The sequence below is a fragment of the Olea europaea genome, chromosome 6, assembly GCF_002742605.1.
Source record: "Olea europaea var. sylvestris chromosome 6, O_europaea_v1, whole genome shotgun sequence".
Lineage (NCBI taxonomy): Eukaryota > Viridiplantae > Streptophyta > Magnoliopsida > Lamiales > Oleaceae > Olea > Olea europaea.
In genome coordinates, this window is record NC_036242.1 from 22,980,802 (window position 1) to 22,997,857 (window position 17,056).

The window sequence follows — 17,056 nt, forward strand, 5'->3', positions numbered from 1 at the left end:
ATAAGAGTGGGCCCATTAACAAGAGATTGTACACAACATGACATTTAATTTTTGGACAAAAATATCAACTTGCATGCAATACTCTTGATGTAGTAATCAAATATTGACAACAAATCTTGTCAAACATTAAGTCTATCTTTGGACCAACTTAGTGTTTACATGAAAATTTTTATAATTGTCACAAATTTATTACCGCACGTGTGCATATAATTCAATCAAATATTGAAATTCATTTGGGCCGGTTAATACCCTCATTGATTACATACATACGAACCATTCTAATATTCAAAATAAATTAATTTAGGTAAGAGATGTTTCTTTGGTAATACGTTATTTTAACTAATTGATTTTAGAAATTAATAATTCAAACCCCCCCCCCCCCTTAGTGCCAAAGTTTGAATTTGATTGCTTTCCTTTTCATTTTTTATTTTTTGTTTCCAATATATATATAACTCAATAGGGACACAGAGGTACAACGCTGGAAACCCAATGCTGCAACACCGTACCGTTTTCAGGGATTGGGTGGACAATTGAGGCTTACTTTAACTTTTGTCCCATTAATCAATATCAATTCCTAATGTTCCAACAATTAGGTCCCTACCCAACCAACGGACAAAGGCATCTATTTTGACTCATACGGAATGCATTGAAGCCTTCAAAACAAATCTCAACTGTTCAGTTAAACTCATTCAATACTTTGAAAAAATCCAATTTTTTTTTCTAAAATTAATAAAAATTCCACAAAATCTAAAATTTTGAAATTTAGGGCTAAAATTTACATCTCAAAATCGAGAACTCCAAAGTATGAATTTCAACCCTAAAATCTTTCTTGATTCTCAGTGGTCTAATATGAAATTGGGCTTTGATACTCTTCACCAATTCTTGGTAGTAGTTACATGGATTAGAACTGCCATTATTGAATTAATGACTACTAGTACACTTGGACTGTGTTTGGTGCTCACTATCTGTTAAAAAAAAAAAAAAAAACAAGAAAGAAAAAAAGAAGAAGAAGAAGAAGAAGTTTCTGAAGCTACCATCTGTATTTTTCCATTAACGTAAGTGTTAAGGGATGAAATCTCACGTCGAATAAAGATGATAATATAGACAAACTTATAAGCGTTTGAGTTACTACTCTTAACAAGATTGACCTTTTGAAGTGAAAATTGCTAGTAAACTTGCTAAACATAACAGAATTTTGTCTCTTACACTGTGTTAGGTCACGGGATTAAGCAAAAACCGTCTTTACGAAACCGTTGGTCTGGGTTTATGTGCACCCTTCAAGTTTCAGTTTTGACACAAATCAATCCATCTCTTTTGGTTTAGGTTTGTGTTAATTTAAAAACTGTTAAAAATCGAATTTAACTGTTGTAGGGCTTTAAAAAAAATAACATTTTGAAGGGCCATAAGAAAAGTGAAATTTTTGACCTTTAAGAATTATAGTAAACTAAAGATGAATTTTATGCTAAACATATAATAATAATAAATATTTTAATAAAATAAATATCATGTGATTGTGGACATTATGTCAAGTTATCTCCATTTAACATGTAAAGGCAACAATACTATAAAGTTTGTAACGTTACATGGAACTGTCTATCCTGTCTTTCGGCAAGTAAAGTTTCGGTTGCTTTGGCCGTGTTTGATGTATGAAAAATTCATAGCCAATAATAAAATTTCGGGTCCGATTCTGGAAAATGTTCAGCCTATTGTTTTTGCATTTCTTCCTATCTGGATGAAACATTTTTCATGCTGAGAAAAATCCACATAAATTATACCTTCTTCTTTGCCTTGTCTTCTACAAAAAAATTCAAGTACGGAGATGTTTTCTTGATTTATACTGCATCGAAATTATTTTTGTTCTTTTTTCTGTTACTACTTTGTTTATTGATTGAACTTCGTTGATTTTTCCTTCTCAAAATCACGAGTGAAGCTTGCTTCACTTGTTGTTTGCCTGGCATTTGCTCTTTTAATTGGTAAGATCAGAAGTTATTTTTTAACCATACATTCTTCATCAATCTAATATCCCAAAATGTACTTTTAGATTATACTGGGGCTCAATATTTATGTAATTTTATGTGTGAATTGATGAAATTTCGAGAGTTCACGAGCATTTGCTTTAAGAATGCTCAAACCATAGTTTGAAACTGAATCTCACTTCAATTATTATTTGATTTGGTTGAATTTTAAATGGAAATAATTTGGTTGGTTTGGAGTTTTGAAATGGTTTGGTTTGTAAAAATGTGAAAACTATCCAAATCGAACCATTTATGCCCCTTGAATTTGCTGATATATTTTTCTTGCTTGAGTAACCACTACTGAAGAAAACATCAGATGCTTTCTACTAGGGCTGTAAGCAAAAATCGCAAAATCGAAAAACCAAACCGAAATCGCATTTTAGAAACCGTCGGTTTGGTGCCACGTGGACCCGGTTAACGAAATAGTTTTGACCCAAACCAAACTGATCAAAATGGTTTGGTTTAGGTTTGAAAAATTTAATTGCGATTTAAAATCAAATCGGACCGGCGAAAAAATATATAAAAATAAAAAAAATGAAATTTTTTGAAATTCATCCAAATATGTAAAATTCAATAGTTTTGTCATTTGTGGGTATTTTTGTCAATTTCTAATTTTCTAATACAGATATATTATTATTATTATTATTATTATTATTATTATTATTATTATTATTATTATTATTATTATTATTATTATTATCCAATAATCCTAATATATATCTAATAATTTCAAGACTAACATAATCTATCAAAAACATTTTTCCTCTTCAGAATTTAGATGAACTCCAATCGACTCTTAACACAGTCTTGAGTCATTGGCACCACACATTTCTTTTTTAGATTTTTCACGCATTTTCAAAATTGAATTGAAGTTCATTATATCAAATTGGAGACAAAAAGATTTTAGACTTTCGGTGATAATATTTGCTACGAATAAAGTTTTAGATCAATAATTTTTTTGGAGCAAATTAAGGTAAGAATCTGAAATTAAATGCATTTCGTAATATCATACAAACATCAACTTGTGTAATTGTTATATTTAGATATTATAAAACATTGCTTTATTATTGTGGTTGGTTATTCTCTTTATTTAATTAGTATTCTTTTTTTAGATATGATGATCACGAGATCTTATTGGACATAATTATGTTTTTTGAGCCTTATATCTCGTTTAGTAGACTTTTATTGTAACGTTATTATATCGTCATTAACCTAAAAAGGTGAAAAAAATGAAAAAAAAAACTATATTTTAGTTTATTGTGATTTCACTTTGATTTAATTGGTATTTAAATTTATAGTAGATATATTTAGCTCAATACACCTCATCAATTTCGATCTCCATAAACAAAGTAGATAAATATCAAATTAGAACCTTTTGTTATGGATACAAGTGTGCTAATTGGGCAGGATAATTGTGACGATTTTCAATAATATCTCATTAAATGATAAGGAATACACCGCAAAAATCATATCATTCGATAAGAAACTTGTAAATTGACGCGCAATTGACCTTTAGCTCATTAGAGGTGTAAGTACAGCAAAATTTATTACCTCAAAAGGCATGCCAGATTGCAAGACGAGGGGGAATGTATACGAATTGTGGCGTGAAGATAACTGTACTCTTTGGAGATTGGAGCTTTAGTTGTAAGATGAGGATAATGACTTCTCAAATAAGCTAAGTTGCTTTCGTTCCTTGATGTCCGTGCACCTACCAACACACTACATGAAATCTCGACCGCACGATATGTCAGTATTGCCATTACATCTCGGCTGCACAGTAATGTGTACATTTATACAAAAACGACAACTTATGCTTTTCACGTGCCATTTTAGACATTTTTCGTTGAATTATGAATATTGACATTTTTCATCGACCAAAATGAATTTCCAACAACTTTCCCTTCTACGGGATATGTTTTATTAATAACAAAATAAGAGTAATGTATTTAACACCATTGGTGTTTCAATTCTAATCTAAAGTGACACTAGTGTTGTTAGGCAATTTGTTGTCAAACGACCCCCGGATTATGATATAACCCNTGGTGTTTCAATTCTAATCTAAAGTGACACTAGTGTTGTTAGGCAATTTGTTGTCAAACGACCCCCGGATTATGATATAACCCCGATTTTATCTATTATCAATCGGCCTTGGCCATATGATTGATTTATATGTCGACACAATTATCGAGACAACCCAACCCACATTCCTATGGACTGCAAGAAGCAACTTATTGTTAATAGTGTTGCTCATGGTTCGTCCCACTTCCTTGGAGGGCTAGGGTATTAATTTTGAAGCCCATTATTTTGAGTCGAGCCTTTTTTGGTCCACTCAATAAACTTAACCTAACTTACCTTGTTTGGTCACTTGCTTGGCTTATATTCTCGGCCTCTCTTCCGCCTCCATATGAAGAATGATCCATCTCTCTCTATGACTGCTTCTCAACTTCTCCTCTTCTTATGACCTTTGTGGTTTCTTGTGGGCATATTATTATTCTTCATCTTGACCAACTCTTTGCGAGTATATTATAACAACCAGAAGTGGGATATAGGCGATGGTTCTTTGGGCGTTGTCTCAACCTGGTGGTGGTGTCGATATATAGGCGAAACTGAGCCCGATTTACCTTGGTATTTGCTGGAATTTGGCCCTAAAACTGGTATTAGAGCGTGGGTCACCTTCTCCGGCCAGAAATCCACCAAAAACAAGCAGCGGTTTCGCGTTTTTCATAGAGGAGCCGAACCTGCAATTGCGAATTCCGGCCAAACCACAAGCTCTCCGGTGAAACTGACCCCACACCCGGAACCAGCAGGCAGAGGCCCTCCGTCCAGTGGAGCGCGAGGTGGCGACGGAGAACTCCAGCGGCGGCGCATGGCGACATTTTTTGACGAGCTTCCTTCGGGTAGTTTGCTCATTTCAATCCCCTGAGTATACTGACACTGTTCATTTTCTGTTTTAGGTTACATAGAAAAAGTTGGACAATTTTGCCTCTGGTGGATCGACGGTTGAAATTGCCATATATCTACTGAATTACTTTAGGTCAAAATTGCGGCCCTAAAGCAGTAGATTCGCATCTCTTTTGATTATACAGATTCAGACACGTCTGCTCTGGTAAATTGGCATAACTCGTTAATTTCAGTATTAGCGCGTCACCATATGGGGTGACAATAGGTTGGGGGTTGTCATTGCTTGACAACCATTGCTTGTGCTAAAATTAGGGTTATGTGCTCTTGATTGTTTTGATTGAGTATTTGTTTTTGGGTTAAAATCAGTTTTGTAATTCTTAGTGATCTAATTACTGTGAAACTAGTTATCTGCTAGACGTAATTTTTGTTGCATTGTTACTTCCGCTGCTTACTTATTCCGTTAGAAATATCGTGACCTTACCTGTTCGAACATTCCCTTGATCTAAAACCGCGAGTCTTACGAAACTCTAGAAATCTAGAACGGTGTATACTGTCTGTGACCCTAGGAATACTTTGTGTGGTTTGATTGTGGTTTGTGCATTCTTTGACTGTTGTATAAAGATGACAACTCACAACTTTGATTTGGAGATTTTTAATGGAAATTGTGACTTTGCTATCTAGAAACAAAAAATGAAGGGCATTTTAGTTCAACAAAAAGTTTCGAAAGCCATTGAAAGCAAAATTTCAACTAATTTTTCACAAGAACAAAGAGAAGAAGTCGATGAGTTTGTTTATTCCTCAATCATTTTACACTTGTCTGACGCCGCTTTAAGAAAGGTGGGTAAACTGAAAACCACTAAAGAACTTTAGAAAAAATTAGAAGACTTATATTTGCTTAAGTTTACACCGAATAAACTTTACTTGCTCGAACGCTTTTTCAGTTTTAAAATAGATCCTTCAAAGGATATTGATGACAATTTAGACGTATTTAACAAATTGGTACAAGATATAGTTAATTGTGATGAGACTGTGTCCGAAACTTATAAGACTATAATTTTGCTCAATGCAATTCCTGATTCCTATAAGGAAGTTAAGAATGTCATTAAGTATGGTAGAGACAAGTTGACACCTGAAATTGTCATAGATTCCCTTAGAAGTAAAGAAATGGAAATTAGGGCTGAAAAATATGATAAGAGGACGGTGAGGTACATATGATGCGGGGTAGAACTCAATTTAGGCAAAATAGTCATGATGGATATCAAACTAGTGGCGAGTCAAGTGGTAATGGATGGAAAAAGAAGAGCAAATGTAGGTCTAGATCTAACTCTAGGACTAAGGCGAGAAAATGCCATGGTTGTGAAAATACAGGGCATTTTATAAAGGATTGTCATAAGAAGAAGGGTAAGCTAAGGGTGAAGGAGAGAGATGAGGTCAATGTGTTAGCATCTACTTCCGATATAAATGGTGGTGAGGTCTATATGATTACAAGTCCCGTTGCATATACTGCTGAATTAAGTCTAATTGCTAATTCCCGCATGCATGAGTGGATACTTGATTCTGGTGCATCTTTTCATGTGACGTCTGAAAAGAATTGATTTTATAAGTTACATGAATCTATACTATTGCTGGGCATGTTGTGCTGTGTGATAACTTTGCCTATACTAATGCTGGAATTGGTGACATAAACGTAAAATTTGACATAGGTTTTGTGTATATGTTAAAGGATGTTAGATATATTCCTGAGTTGTCTAGGAATCTGATTTCAGTAGGGACACTTGAAAATGATGACTTTACTGGTAAAATTGGAAATGGTATGCTAAAAATGATCAAGTGTGCTTTAGTTTCCATTAAGGGAATTAAGAAAAACGATATATATATATATGTATGTATGTATATATATATATGTATACATATATATATGTATGTATATATATACATATATACATATATATATATCTATATACATGTATGTATACATATATATAGATATATATATATATGTATGTATGTATATATATACATACATATATATATGTATGTATATGTATGTATGTATATATATGTATACATACATACATATATATATATATATATATATATATATATATACATACATACATATACATACATAAATATATGTATGTATATATATACATACATATACATATATGTATATATGTATACATACATATACATATATGTATATAGGTATATACGTATACATATATGTATATACGTATACATATATATATATATATATATATACATACTACTAGTGAAGTGATTAGAGGTGTGAACCCCTCTATCTCATCTGTTAAGATTGATTGCACACACACATGGCATAATAGACTTGCTCATGTAGGGGTCAAGGGACTTAAGCTACTTAACGAAAAATGTGCTTTTGGTAATGACCGTGTGTCAGATTTGTAATTTTGTAATCATTGTATGCTTGGTAAGCACCATAAAACTTCTTTCTCCACGAGTGTTAATAAAGCTAAAAGCATGCTCGAATATGTGCACTCTGATCTGTGGGGTCCTGCTAGTAATCCCACATCGGGTGGGAATAGGTATTTCCTGTCTATGATCAATGACTACACTAGGAAAGTGTGGGTCTATCTTTTGAAGGATAAATCTGAGACCTTTAATAGTTTTAACAATTGGAAGAGACAAGTGGAAAACCAAACTGGCAAGAAAATCAAATTTTTAAGGACAGATAAAGGCCTAGAATTCTGTAATAAGGAATTTGATAGTATGTGTAAAGAAAGCGACATAACTAGACATAAGACCGTTTCTTACACTCATCAGCAAAATGGGGTAGCAGAAAGGATGAATAGGACCATACTTGGTAAAATACGTTGCATGATGATTAGTTCTGGTGTTCCCAAATCATTTTGGGGTGAGGCTATTATGACTGCTTGTTATTTGATTAACTTGACTCCTTCTGTTGCATTGAATGGTGACACTCCGCATGTGAGATGGTCGAGTAAACTGAGTGATTACTCGATACTTAGAACTTTTGGCTGTACAGCTTTTTCTCATCAAAGTGAGGGTAAGCTGGAACTTAGAGCTAGGAAGTGTCTTTCTAGGATACCCCGAGGGTCTTAAGGGTTATAGGTTATGGGATAAAAGCCAAAAATGGGTTAAGATCATCATAAGTAGGGATGTCACGTTTAACGAGAATGAGATGCCGTGTACTAAAGGAAAAACTGAACTTGAGAGTGAAGCTGAACCAGGTAAAGAGAGAGACCAGTTTAAGGTGGAGTTAGGAAAGCTCAGTACACCTGCCCCTACTGCTTCTAATGAGGTAGAGACTTAAGTTCAGGAACCCAAGGTGGAGAATAATAACAAAGTAGTGATAGAAGAGCGTTATGAGGAAGAAAATCATTTAGCTAACTACAACTTAGTTAAGGATAGCGAGAGGAGACAAACGAGAGAACCTAGAACGTTCGATTTTGAATCTGAATTAGTTTTCGCTCAGGCTAGTTATGAAGAACTAGCTAATAAAGAGCCTAAGACCTTTGAAGAGGCAATATGCAGTGATAAATCTAATGAATGGCTTAAAGCAATGAAAGAAGAGATGAGTTCTCAAGAAAAGAATCATATTTGGGAGCTAGTACCTAGGCCTAAGGTCAAATCGATTGTTGATTGCAAATGGGTCTTTAAGGTTAAGGAAGGTACTAGTAGCTCGGAACCCATGAGGTTTAAAGCTAGGTTAATAGCTAAAGGCTACACATAGAAGGAGGACGTTGATTATAATGAGATTTTCTCACCAGTTGTTAAGTACACCACTATTAGGGTCATGCTCGCATTGGTTGCACACTTTGACTGGGAACTTGAACAATTTGATGTAAAAACTGCTTTTTTACATGGTGAGCTTGATGAACAAATATTCATGAATCAACCAAAAAGTTTTAAGGATAAGTCAAAACCTGATTATATGTGTTTTCTAAGAAGATCCTTGTATGGGTTAAAACAATCTCCTAGACAGTGGTACAAGAGGTTTGATTTCTTTGTACTCACTATAGGGTTCCAAAGAAGTAAATTTGATCACTGCTTGTATTTTCAACACAATGGGACCGATGATAATTATCTATTTTTGTTGCTCTATATGGACGACATGCTTTTGATTGAATCATCCTCTAAGTGGATAAATAACATAAAAGCAAAACTAAGTTGTGAATTTGACATGAAAGACCTAGGTAAGGCTAAGAGAATCTTAGGTATTGAAATCGAAAGAGATAGGTCAAATTCCGTTTTGTTTTTGCATCAGTCTCCATACATATCCAAAGTATTGAAAAAATTTAATATGAGTGATTGCAAACCTGTCACGTTGCCTCTTGCTAATCATTTTGTTTTATCGAAGGAACAATTCCCTTGTAATGAGCATGAAGTAGAATACATGAGTAGAGTGTCTTACTCTAATGTGATTGGTTTCATAATGTATTTGATGGTTTGCACTAGACCGAATTTAGATTTTGCTGTTAGTACTCTTAGTAGATACATGGCTAATGCGGGCCCTAAACATTGGGAAGCGCTAAAGTGGCTATTAAAGTACTTGAAGGGTACACGTGACTTAGGTTTAAAGTTTAGTGCTAATAAAGAAGGTATAAAATTAAAGAGTTTTGTAGATACTGATTACGCGAGAGGTAGGGATGGTAGGAAATCCACTTCATCTTACGTGTTTACTTTATCTAATTCATGTGTTAGTTAGAAATCACAATTACAACATATTGTTACACTATCCACTATAGAATTAGAATATATTGCTACCACTGAAACTATTAAAGAAGCTCTATCGCTTAGAGGCCCTCTTTATTAATTATGTGTCTTGAATGATTATGTGGTAGTGTATTCTGATAGTCAGTAATCTATACATTTATGCAAGAACCCCGTTTTTCACGAGCGCACTAAGCACATTGATGTTAAACTCCACTTCATTAGAGATATAGTATCTCAAGAGGTGGTAAGACTTGAAAAGGTCCACACCCACTACAACCCTTCTGATATAGGGACGAAGGTACTGCCACTGGCAAAGTTTAGAAGTTGCAAGGAACTTCTAAACATTGGTATAGGTAAATGATTTCCAATTTATTGGTTTTCTATTAGAGGTGTCACTAATTGGAAACATTTTCTTTTACAGGTCCTTTGACACCAAGGTGGAGGTTGTTAGGCAATTTGTTGTCAAACGATCCTCTGGGCTATGATGTAACCCCGATTTTATCTATTATCAGTCCGTCTTGGCCATACGATTGATTTCTATGTCTACACAATTATCAATACAATCCAACCCACATTCCTATGGACCGTTAGAAGTAACTTATTGTTAATAGTGTTGCTCATGGTTCGTCCCACTTTCTTGAAGGGCTATGGAATTAATTTTGAAGCCCATTATTTTGAGTCGAGCCTTGTTTGGTCCACTAAATAAACCTAACCTAACTTACCTTGTTTGGTCACTTGCTTAGCTTATATTCTCGGCCTCTCCTTCCGCCTCCATATGAAGAATGATCCATCGCTCTCTGTGACTGCTTCTCGGGTTCTCCTCTTCTTATGACCTTTGTGATTTCTTGTGGGCATATTATTATTCTTCATCTTGGCCAACTCTTTGTGAGTATATTATAGCAATCGGAAGTGGGATATAGGCGGTGGTTCTTTGGGCGTTGTCTCAACCCGGTGGTGGTGTTGATATATAGGCGACACTGAGCCTAGTTTACGATAATATTTGATGGAATTTGGCCCTACAAGTGGCATAATTAAATAGATCAAATAATTCTACCTTTAATTAGACTTATGCAATTAGAAAGAGTTGTAGAAATTGTGGTGCTAGATATCGTTATTTATGAAATAAGCCTAGTACAAATTTTAAAGAGTCTCAACATGACATATAGCTAAACGAGCAATAGGAAATAACTTAATCCATCGGTAGATGGGGACAACAATGACAAAATTAAAGAACTATATTTTATGCGACCTAATCATAGTTCTCATGATCATACGTGGTGTGTAGTATTGCTCCTACTATTTGTTACTTTCAAACTCAGTGGTTGAAGAGGATCCGGTTAATTTATTGAAGTAAATTATGTAGTTATTCTAAGCATACTTAGCTAATAAACATTGTTTTATCAGTCTCGTCACTACAACAATTTACACATTTTATAACATTTAAAGATAGCATTCTAGTTGATAATGCAATAGATTATAATTGAATTTTATATAATAGCATTTTTTAAAAGGCCACCAAATTGAAAAGCCCAAAATATTTCCCTCCATATCCCGCATTTTTCTACCCTAATTCATTTCTTTCAATAGTTCACACCTTCTCTACACTTCTCTACCTCTCTATCAGTGTATTTCTCTATTATTCTTTCTTGCTTAAATTTATTTCAGAAAATCCCTCCAAATAACCACGAATTCATCCCAAAATTTTCATATCTCCCTACTGATTCTATTACTTTATTTTTTCTGCAGTTTTTTTTTCTCTTCCAATTGTCAAAGGGAAATTTGAAGCAACAAAGAGTTGGCTTGTTTCATTGTGGAACGAGGAATTGCCGAATTGTTTATCCTTTAATACAGAAAATAGACTTTATTGTTAAATTGTTAATCAATTTTTGAAGGGGCATATTTTTTGACTATTAGACCAAAACATAATGATATTGAATAGTTACATTTGATAATTAAGGAATGCTATGTAATATGTATATATTATAATTAAAATGCTATTGAAGATAATACATTATATTCAATAAATGCTATTAAAAAATTATGATGGACAAAGAATGCTATTGAAAATGTAACCATGACAAACAAAGAATGTTATTAAAGTCAAAATTATAAAATAAAAATGCTATCAAATTAAAAAAGATTGCACGAAAAAAATGCTATAAATACTAAACAACGACGATAATAAAATGCTATGTAAAGGTTTTTTTATAGCATTTTATAACATCATTTATAAAATGTTATAATAGATGCATGACTTGTAATAACACCACCTACGATAGCATTTAGAAAAATGCTATAAAATAGGATAGATAGCATTTTTTTGCATGCTATAGATTCCTTGACATGTTGTAGTGCGTGTAGCACCAATTCATTACATCATAAAAATTTGTCTGTTAGAACACACGCGCACCCATTGGCAATGTCATCGAATTTAGTTCATTGTTCCAATAATTCTTATTCTCTTCGGACCTCCCATCATAGCTTCCAACATCGTTGTCAGTGATACCATCCATGTTAGGCAGAAGATCTGTAAAGCTTTCCACAAAACTCGGAACATTTAAAGCATCTGTAATATAAATGGAATCATTAATAGGATCCATTATTCTTCCGTTGATCATATGAAGAGAATTTTCAACGTCACCGATCGGCATGATGGATGAATTATCAGTATGTCCAATTGTGGTAGGAATGGTATTGAACTTGTTCTTTGATGAGAAGTTCAATGTAGGGGAAAAGTCATTAAAAATTGGTGATATATCTTTTGCTGACTTTGTCCATTCACCTGTCCAAACACTAAGTATATCTAAACATGGTGGCCTTGACGGCAGAGGTGGTGCTAGTGGCAGTGGAGCAGTGGCTTTGGGGAGGAGCTGCACCTGAGACTGAGAGTGGTAAGGTTTGGAAACAAGTTTTGACTCATGGATGAACCTGGTAAAAGGTAAAATCAAACAAGTTAAATAGTAAAGCAATACATATAATGGTCCGAGTTACGCTTCTTAACACGGAATACCTGGCTTCTGCTTCAAGTCGAGCGCTCTCCCATTGGGCCATGTGGCTAAGATTGGCGGTGTATTTGGATTGACTGGTGCAGAGGGCGTGGATCTTCAGTTTGTGAGTCACTGGATCAATTCCCATTTTGGTTAATTTCTTCTTGACATGTGTGTTCCAGTAATTCTTTATCTCATTATCGGTTCTCTTTGGCAAGTGAGTTGCTATGACTGACCATCTTGTACGGTAATCATCAAATTAAAAAGAGTTTAGTACCCAATAATACTTAAATAAATAGATGTTTATTTTGTAATGTATATTGCACAATAATAGTAAATATGCTAATAATTGGTTAAATGCCTATCATGTGAAGTTTAATTTTTTCGATGAGCGGTTGCACGTAGCATTACACCGGTAATGGTTTGTTAGAATGGAAGACTTTTGGTGAAGAAATTTATTGTGGTACATAGGTGTGAACATATATATATATATATATATATATGCTGTATGCAGTGGCCAGTGGATCAACGTGAAGATGGGTACATATACGCGCAGGAGATGTACTTGTCGTGGACTTTAACATTCAATTTTGTCGCAGAAAAGAAAGTGATATTACGAGTAGCAAAGACATTCAATCTTGAAATAGTACTTTTTTTTTTTTTTTTTGTGTGTGTGTATGGGGGTTTTGGAGAGACCAATAATGCAAAACTAACTCCATGCAAAGGGAATTATTTTGGTTTCAGACAAATTTGGATCATGACCAATAATTATCACTATCAGATAATTATTACCTGTTTCCAAGAAGAGCATGTAGTTGAATGATGGTTTGCTCTTCCTGTAAGCTGAACTTTCCTCTCTTAATATCAGGCCTCAAATAGTTTGCCCATCTTAATCTGCAACTTTTACCACATCTCTGAAGCCCTATATATGCCAAGTGACCAAAAATTTTTCTGTAAGTCAAGAAATGTTGTGGATCTTACTACTTTTATAGGAGACTCTAACATTCATGCCATATATATATATATATATATATATATATATATATATATATATTTGAAGCTCAATCATGTATATATTTTCGATTTATAGCACACAAGTAAGAAATTCATATAATTACCAGCTCGTGCTGGGAGGGTTTTCCAACTTCCATAGCCATGTTCTTCAATGTAAGCCAAAAGCTTTTGGTCTTCCTCTGCTGTCCATGTCCCTTTTTTTAAGCCTACTTTCTCGCAGCAAGGGGACCTGCCCATTTCAAAGAAATCTTCAATTGTTAAAAATGGAAAAAAGAATTGATATATAGCACAGGAAAAACCCTAGAGAGAATGGAGAAGGATGAGTGACATGTGGGAAACCTATGGGGTGATATATAAAGACGTATAATTTAATTTTCTGGTACGAGTTCTCGCCATCTAGTACTATACATTGATTCCTCCTAAAACGCACGCATGTGGAAATTCTACGAAATCATTTTTCCAAAATCCCTCACACTCTTGCAGTAAGAAGTTGGAGGCTGTAAACTTTTGAATTTTGAGATTGCCATGATAGTCCAAATCTTGTATTTTACACTAAACAAAATTAAGAACAAGGAAACAAAAATAGATGAAAATATTGTCATGATGAATTTTGATAAAATTATTCTTGGTGTACAAGGAAGTAAGGGTTCATAAAACCACTATTCATTTTATACAGTTGGGTGGTCTGGTGAGAGTAGTTACACCAGGATTTATTGATTTTGGTAAGTACCATATTCTTGCTGTTTAGTACAAAGGATTTTAGGACAATTTTACCTCATAGCACACGTATTTAACTAAGGAAGCATTCCTCCTGCATAATTTTTTGACAAATGAATTTAAAAAATCTCAGTCCTTCATTTAAATCTATTTAAAGGTCCAGATTCATTTACTTGAAATATTTCAAAAATAAAAAATTGGCCCCACCCACCCCACCTCACCTAAATTCGCCTATCCCTTCCCCCTCTCGCTATACGTACACATTTTCAGAATAATTAAACTCTCTCCCTGTGTGAATCTGCACGGTTTATATAATAGAAGGGAGATGAGTACATAGATTTAGGTGGCTAGAGGTAAGAGGTATTGGGAATTGGGTTGGCCAATTTCTAAATTATAGAAAAAATGAATCTGAATTTTATGTTAATATTCTCTTATTTCTTTCTACCTTCAAACTCCATATTTCTTCTACTGCCCTTCGAACATCAGGATTCTGGATTTTATGCTTATATTTAAAATCATTGAGAAGCACTTTTGTTATTAAATTTTAAATGATTTTACTTAATTTAATTTAATCCGCTAGATTGACTTAAATTAGCGGTAATATTTTTTGTCAAAACAATTTATCAAAAAAGTTGGCAGGGTGAACGCTTCCCTTTAACTAATTACTACAAAACTTATCAATATAATTTGATTGAATCAAGAAGTAATGTTGATTTGCAATTAGAGTATTCAGTTAATTAAGTTATAGATCATACTTTTACTCAGTGTTTATCGAGTAATCATATTTTAATTTTGTTCAATCAAATTGCTACACTCTAATTTCATTTCAATTGGATAACTCCTTCTAATTATGTCACTTGGATATATGAAAATTAATGACGTTGTAGTTAATAAATGATGCATGCCATATTTACATCAGCAACTAATCGTTAAGTGTGCTAATCATTATTTATTAACTGTTAAGCCATCAAATTTCGTTAGTGAAATTCAACAAAGTTAACTTAATTGAAATCAAAATAAAATAATGTTATTTGATTGAAATCAAATCAAATAGTAGTTATCTATTGAAATCTTATTAATGTGTAATTATTGATTGAACTACGATTACCTTGATACTAGAATTAAAATATAATTGCCATAAATAAATTTACCTTTTTAGATTAATGATCTTCAGTTACCTATTGAAATCATATTATAGCATAGTTATTGATTGAACTACCGATTGATACTAGAGTTAAAATATAATTGTCATAAATAAATTTGCCTGGGGTTGGACACGGTTTAGTATGGGTCAATATCAACTCTAACCTAAAATCGAAACCAAAACTAAATTAGTCGGTTTGGGTGAATTTAAATTCAAACCAACTCATTCTAACTCTTAAACTGAATTAAACCGATTTGAATTGGTTCGATTAGTAGGTTTGGATTTTTAGCCCAAATTGAATTTTTCTAAAAAAATTTGTCATAGTTTTGGAAACACTTAAATTTCAAGAACTAAAATAATTTTATATTTCAAGAACCATTGACTAACCAACATAATGAAGTTAATAGAGACAATCTACAGAAATCTTAAGAATTTTTTTTATTTATTTTTTATGCATTATGTAATTTAACTGCCCGAATAAGGAAAAATTGTTATATATAACATAATGAGTTTGTGAAATGAAATTTTTAGTACCATTACTTATTGACTATATCATAAATTAGAGGGAATCGAGTTATAATTATGAGATTAAGGCTTATCTTTTTAATTTTTATTTTTCTTACAAAAAGATAAAAAAGTAAATGGATTGGGTCGGTTTGATTAACTAGAGGTTTGAGGCTTCAAGCCATTGTGTTTTTTTTTATTAAAAATAAAAATAAAAAAACCTAAATTAAACCTATTTTATGTGTCAAACTGACCTAAAACCAACCCGAGCTAGTTCAATTCGATTGGTTTGGTCAATTTATCTTTTTTTATTTATTTATTTATTTATTATTATTATTATTTTTTTTGCCCATACCTACTTTAGATTAATGATCTTTAATCAATGTAATATGTGCAAAAGTACTCAACGCTGGTGAATTCTAGTTTCAATCATACATTCCAGTATAAGTGTCAATGTTTGATTTAGCTAAAAAAATATGATTAAATCTAAGTCAAAATCAATAATTAATTTTAATGACATATTTTGTAGGATTTACAATTTTTTCAACCACACATACCATCAACTTTATTCAAATTATACTGAAAATTTGATTTTTATATAACAAAATAGGGACATAATTTTGACTTGTAAGTACATCCCAGTATCTGTTTCGCGGGGGTTAGTCGCTAACAATTAAAAAGGGATCAGACGATTGTGTAAGGAACAAATCTCTTGAGACAAAGTCCCAAAAAGGGGTGTTTTTATTGGCGATGACTTTACAATTGGAAAATAAAAACAGAATGCCTCCAAGGGGCGCAAGCACACGAGTTACTGAAAAGAAGTGTTTAAATCTAAACTAAGAAATTGAAAGTTACATATTCTTTGTTTGAGAGTATTTGATTCGGGGTCTTTTGCTCTATATCTTTTCTTCCTTTTATACTCCCTGAATAATATTTTCGTGATCAACCGCTTAAAAACTGCTTGATCCTCTATAACTGTTCACTTTCTTTGTTGTGGCCAACTTGTCATGGAACTACCTTTTCTAACTGCTATCATTACCTTTTGTCGGTCAACC

The 17,056-nt window shown here is 33.2% G+C and overlaps 1 protein-coding gene across 1 annotated transcript; it reads right to left on the reverse strand.

The window, feature by feature from the left end:
* Positions 1-11,911: 11,911 nt before the first annotated feature.
* Positions 11,912-13,930, reverse strand: LOC111396535 (transcription factor MYB106-like). Its single transcript, XM_023022949.1, has 4 exons — positions 13,741-13,930; positions 13,415-13,544; positions 12,646-12,861; positions 11,912-12,563 (listed from the first exon to the last, which is right to left on the reverse strand). The coding sequence occupies exons 1-4, from the start codon at positions 13,871-13,873 to the stop codon at positions 12,029-12,031; spliced, it is 1,014 nt and encodes a 337-aa protein (XP_022878717.1). The 5' UTR covers positions 13,874-13,930; the 3' UTR covers positions 11,912-12,028.
* Positions 13,931-17,056: the final 3,126 nt, after the last annotated feature.

Coding starts and splice junctions, on each gene's coding strand:
- LOC111396535 (XM_023022949.1), bottom strand. CDS start 13,873: ATGGGCAGGTCCCCTTGCTGCGAGAAAGTAGGCTTAAAAAAAGGGACA. Junction 12,862..13,414: donor CATGCTCTTCTTGGAAACAG/GTAATAATTATC, acceptor TTACCGTACAAG/ATGGTCAGTCATAGCAACTC. Junction 12,564..12,645: donor CGACTTGAAGCAGAAGCCAG/GTATTCCGTGTT, acceptor ACCTTTTACCAG/GTTCATCCATGAGTCAAAAC.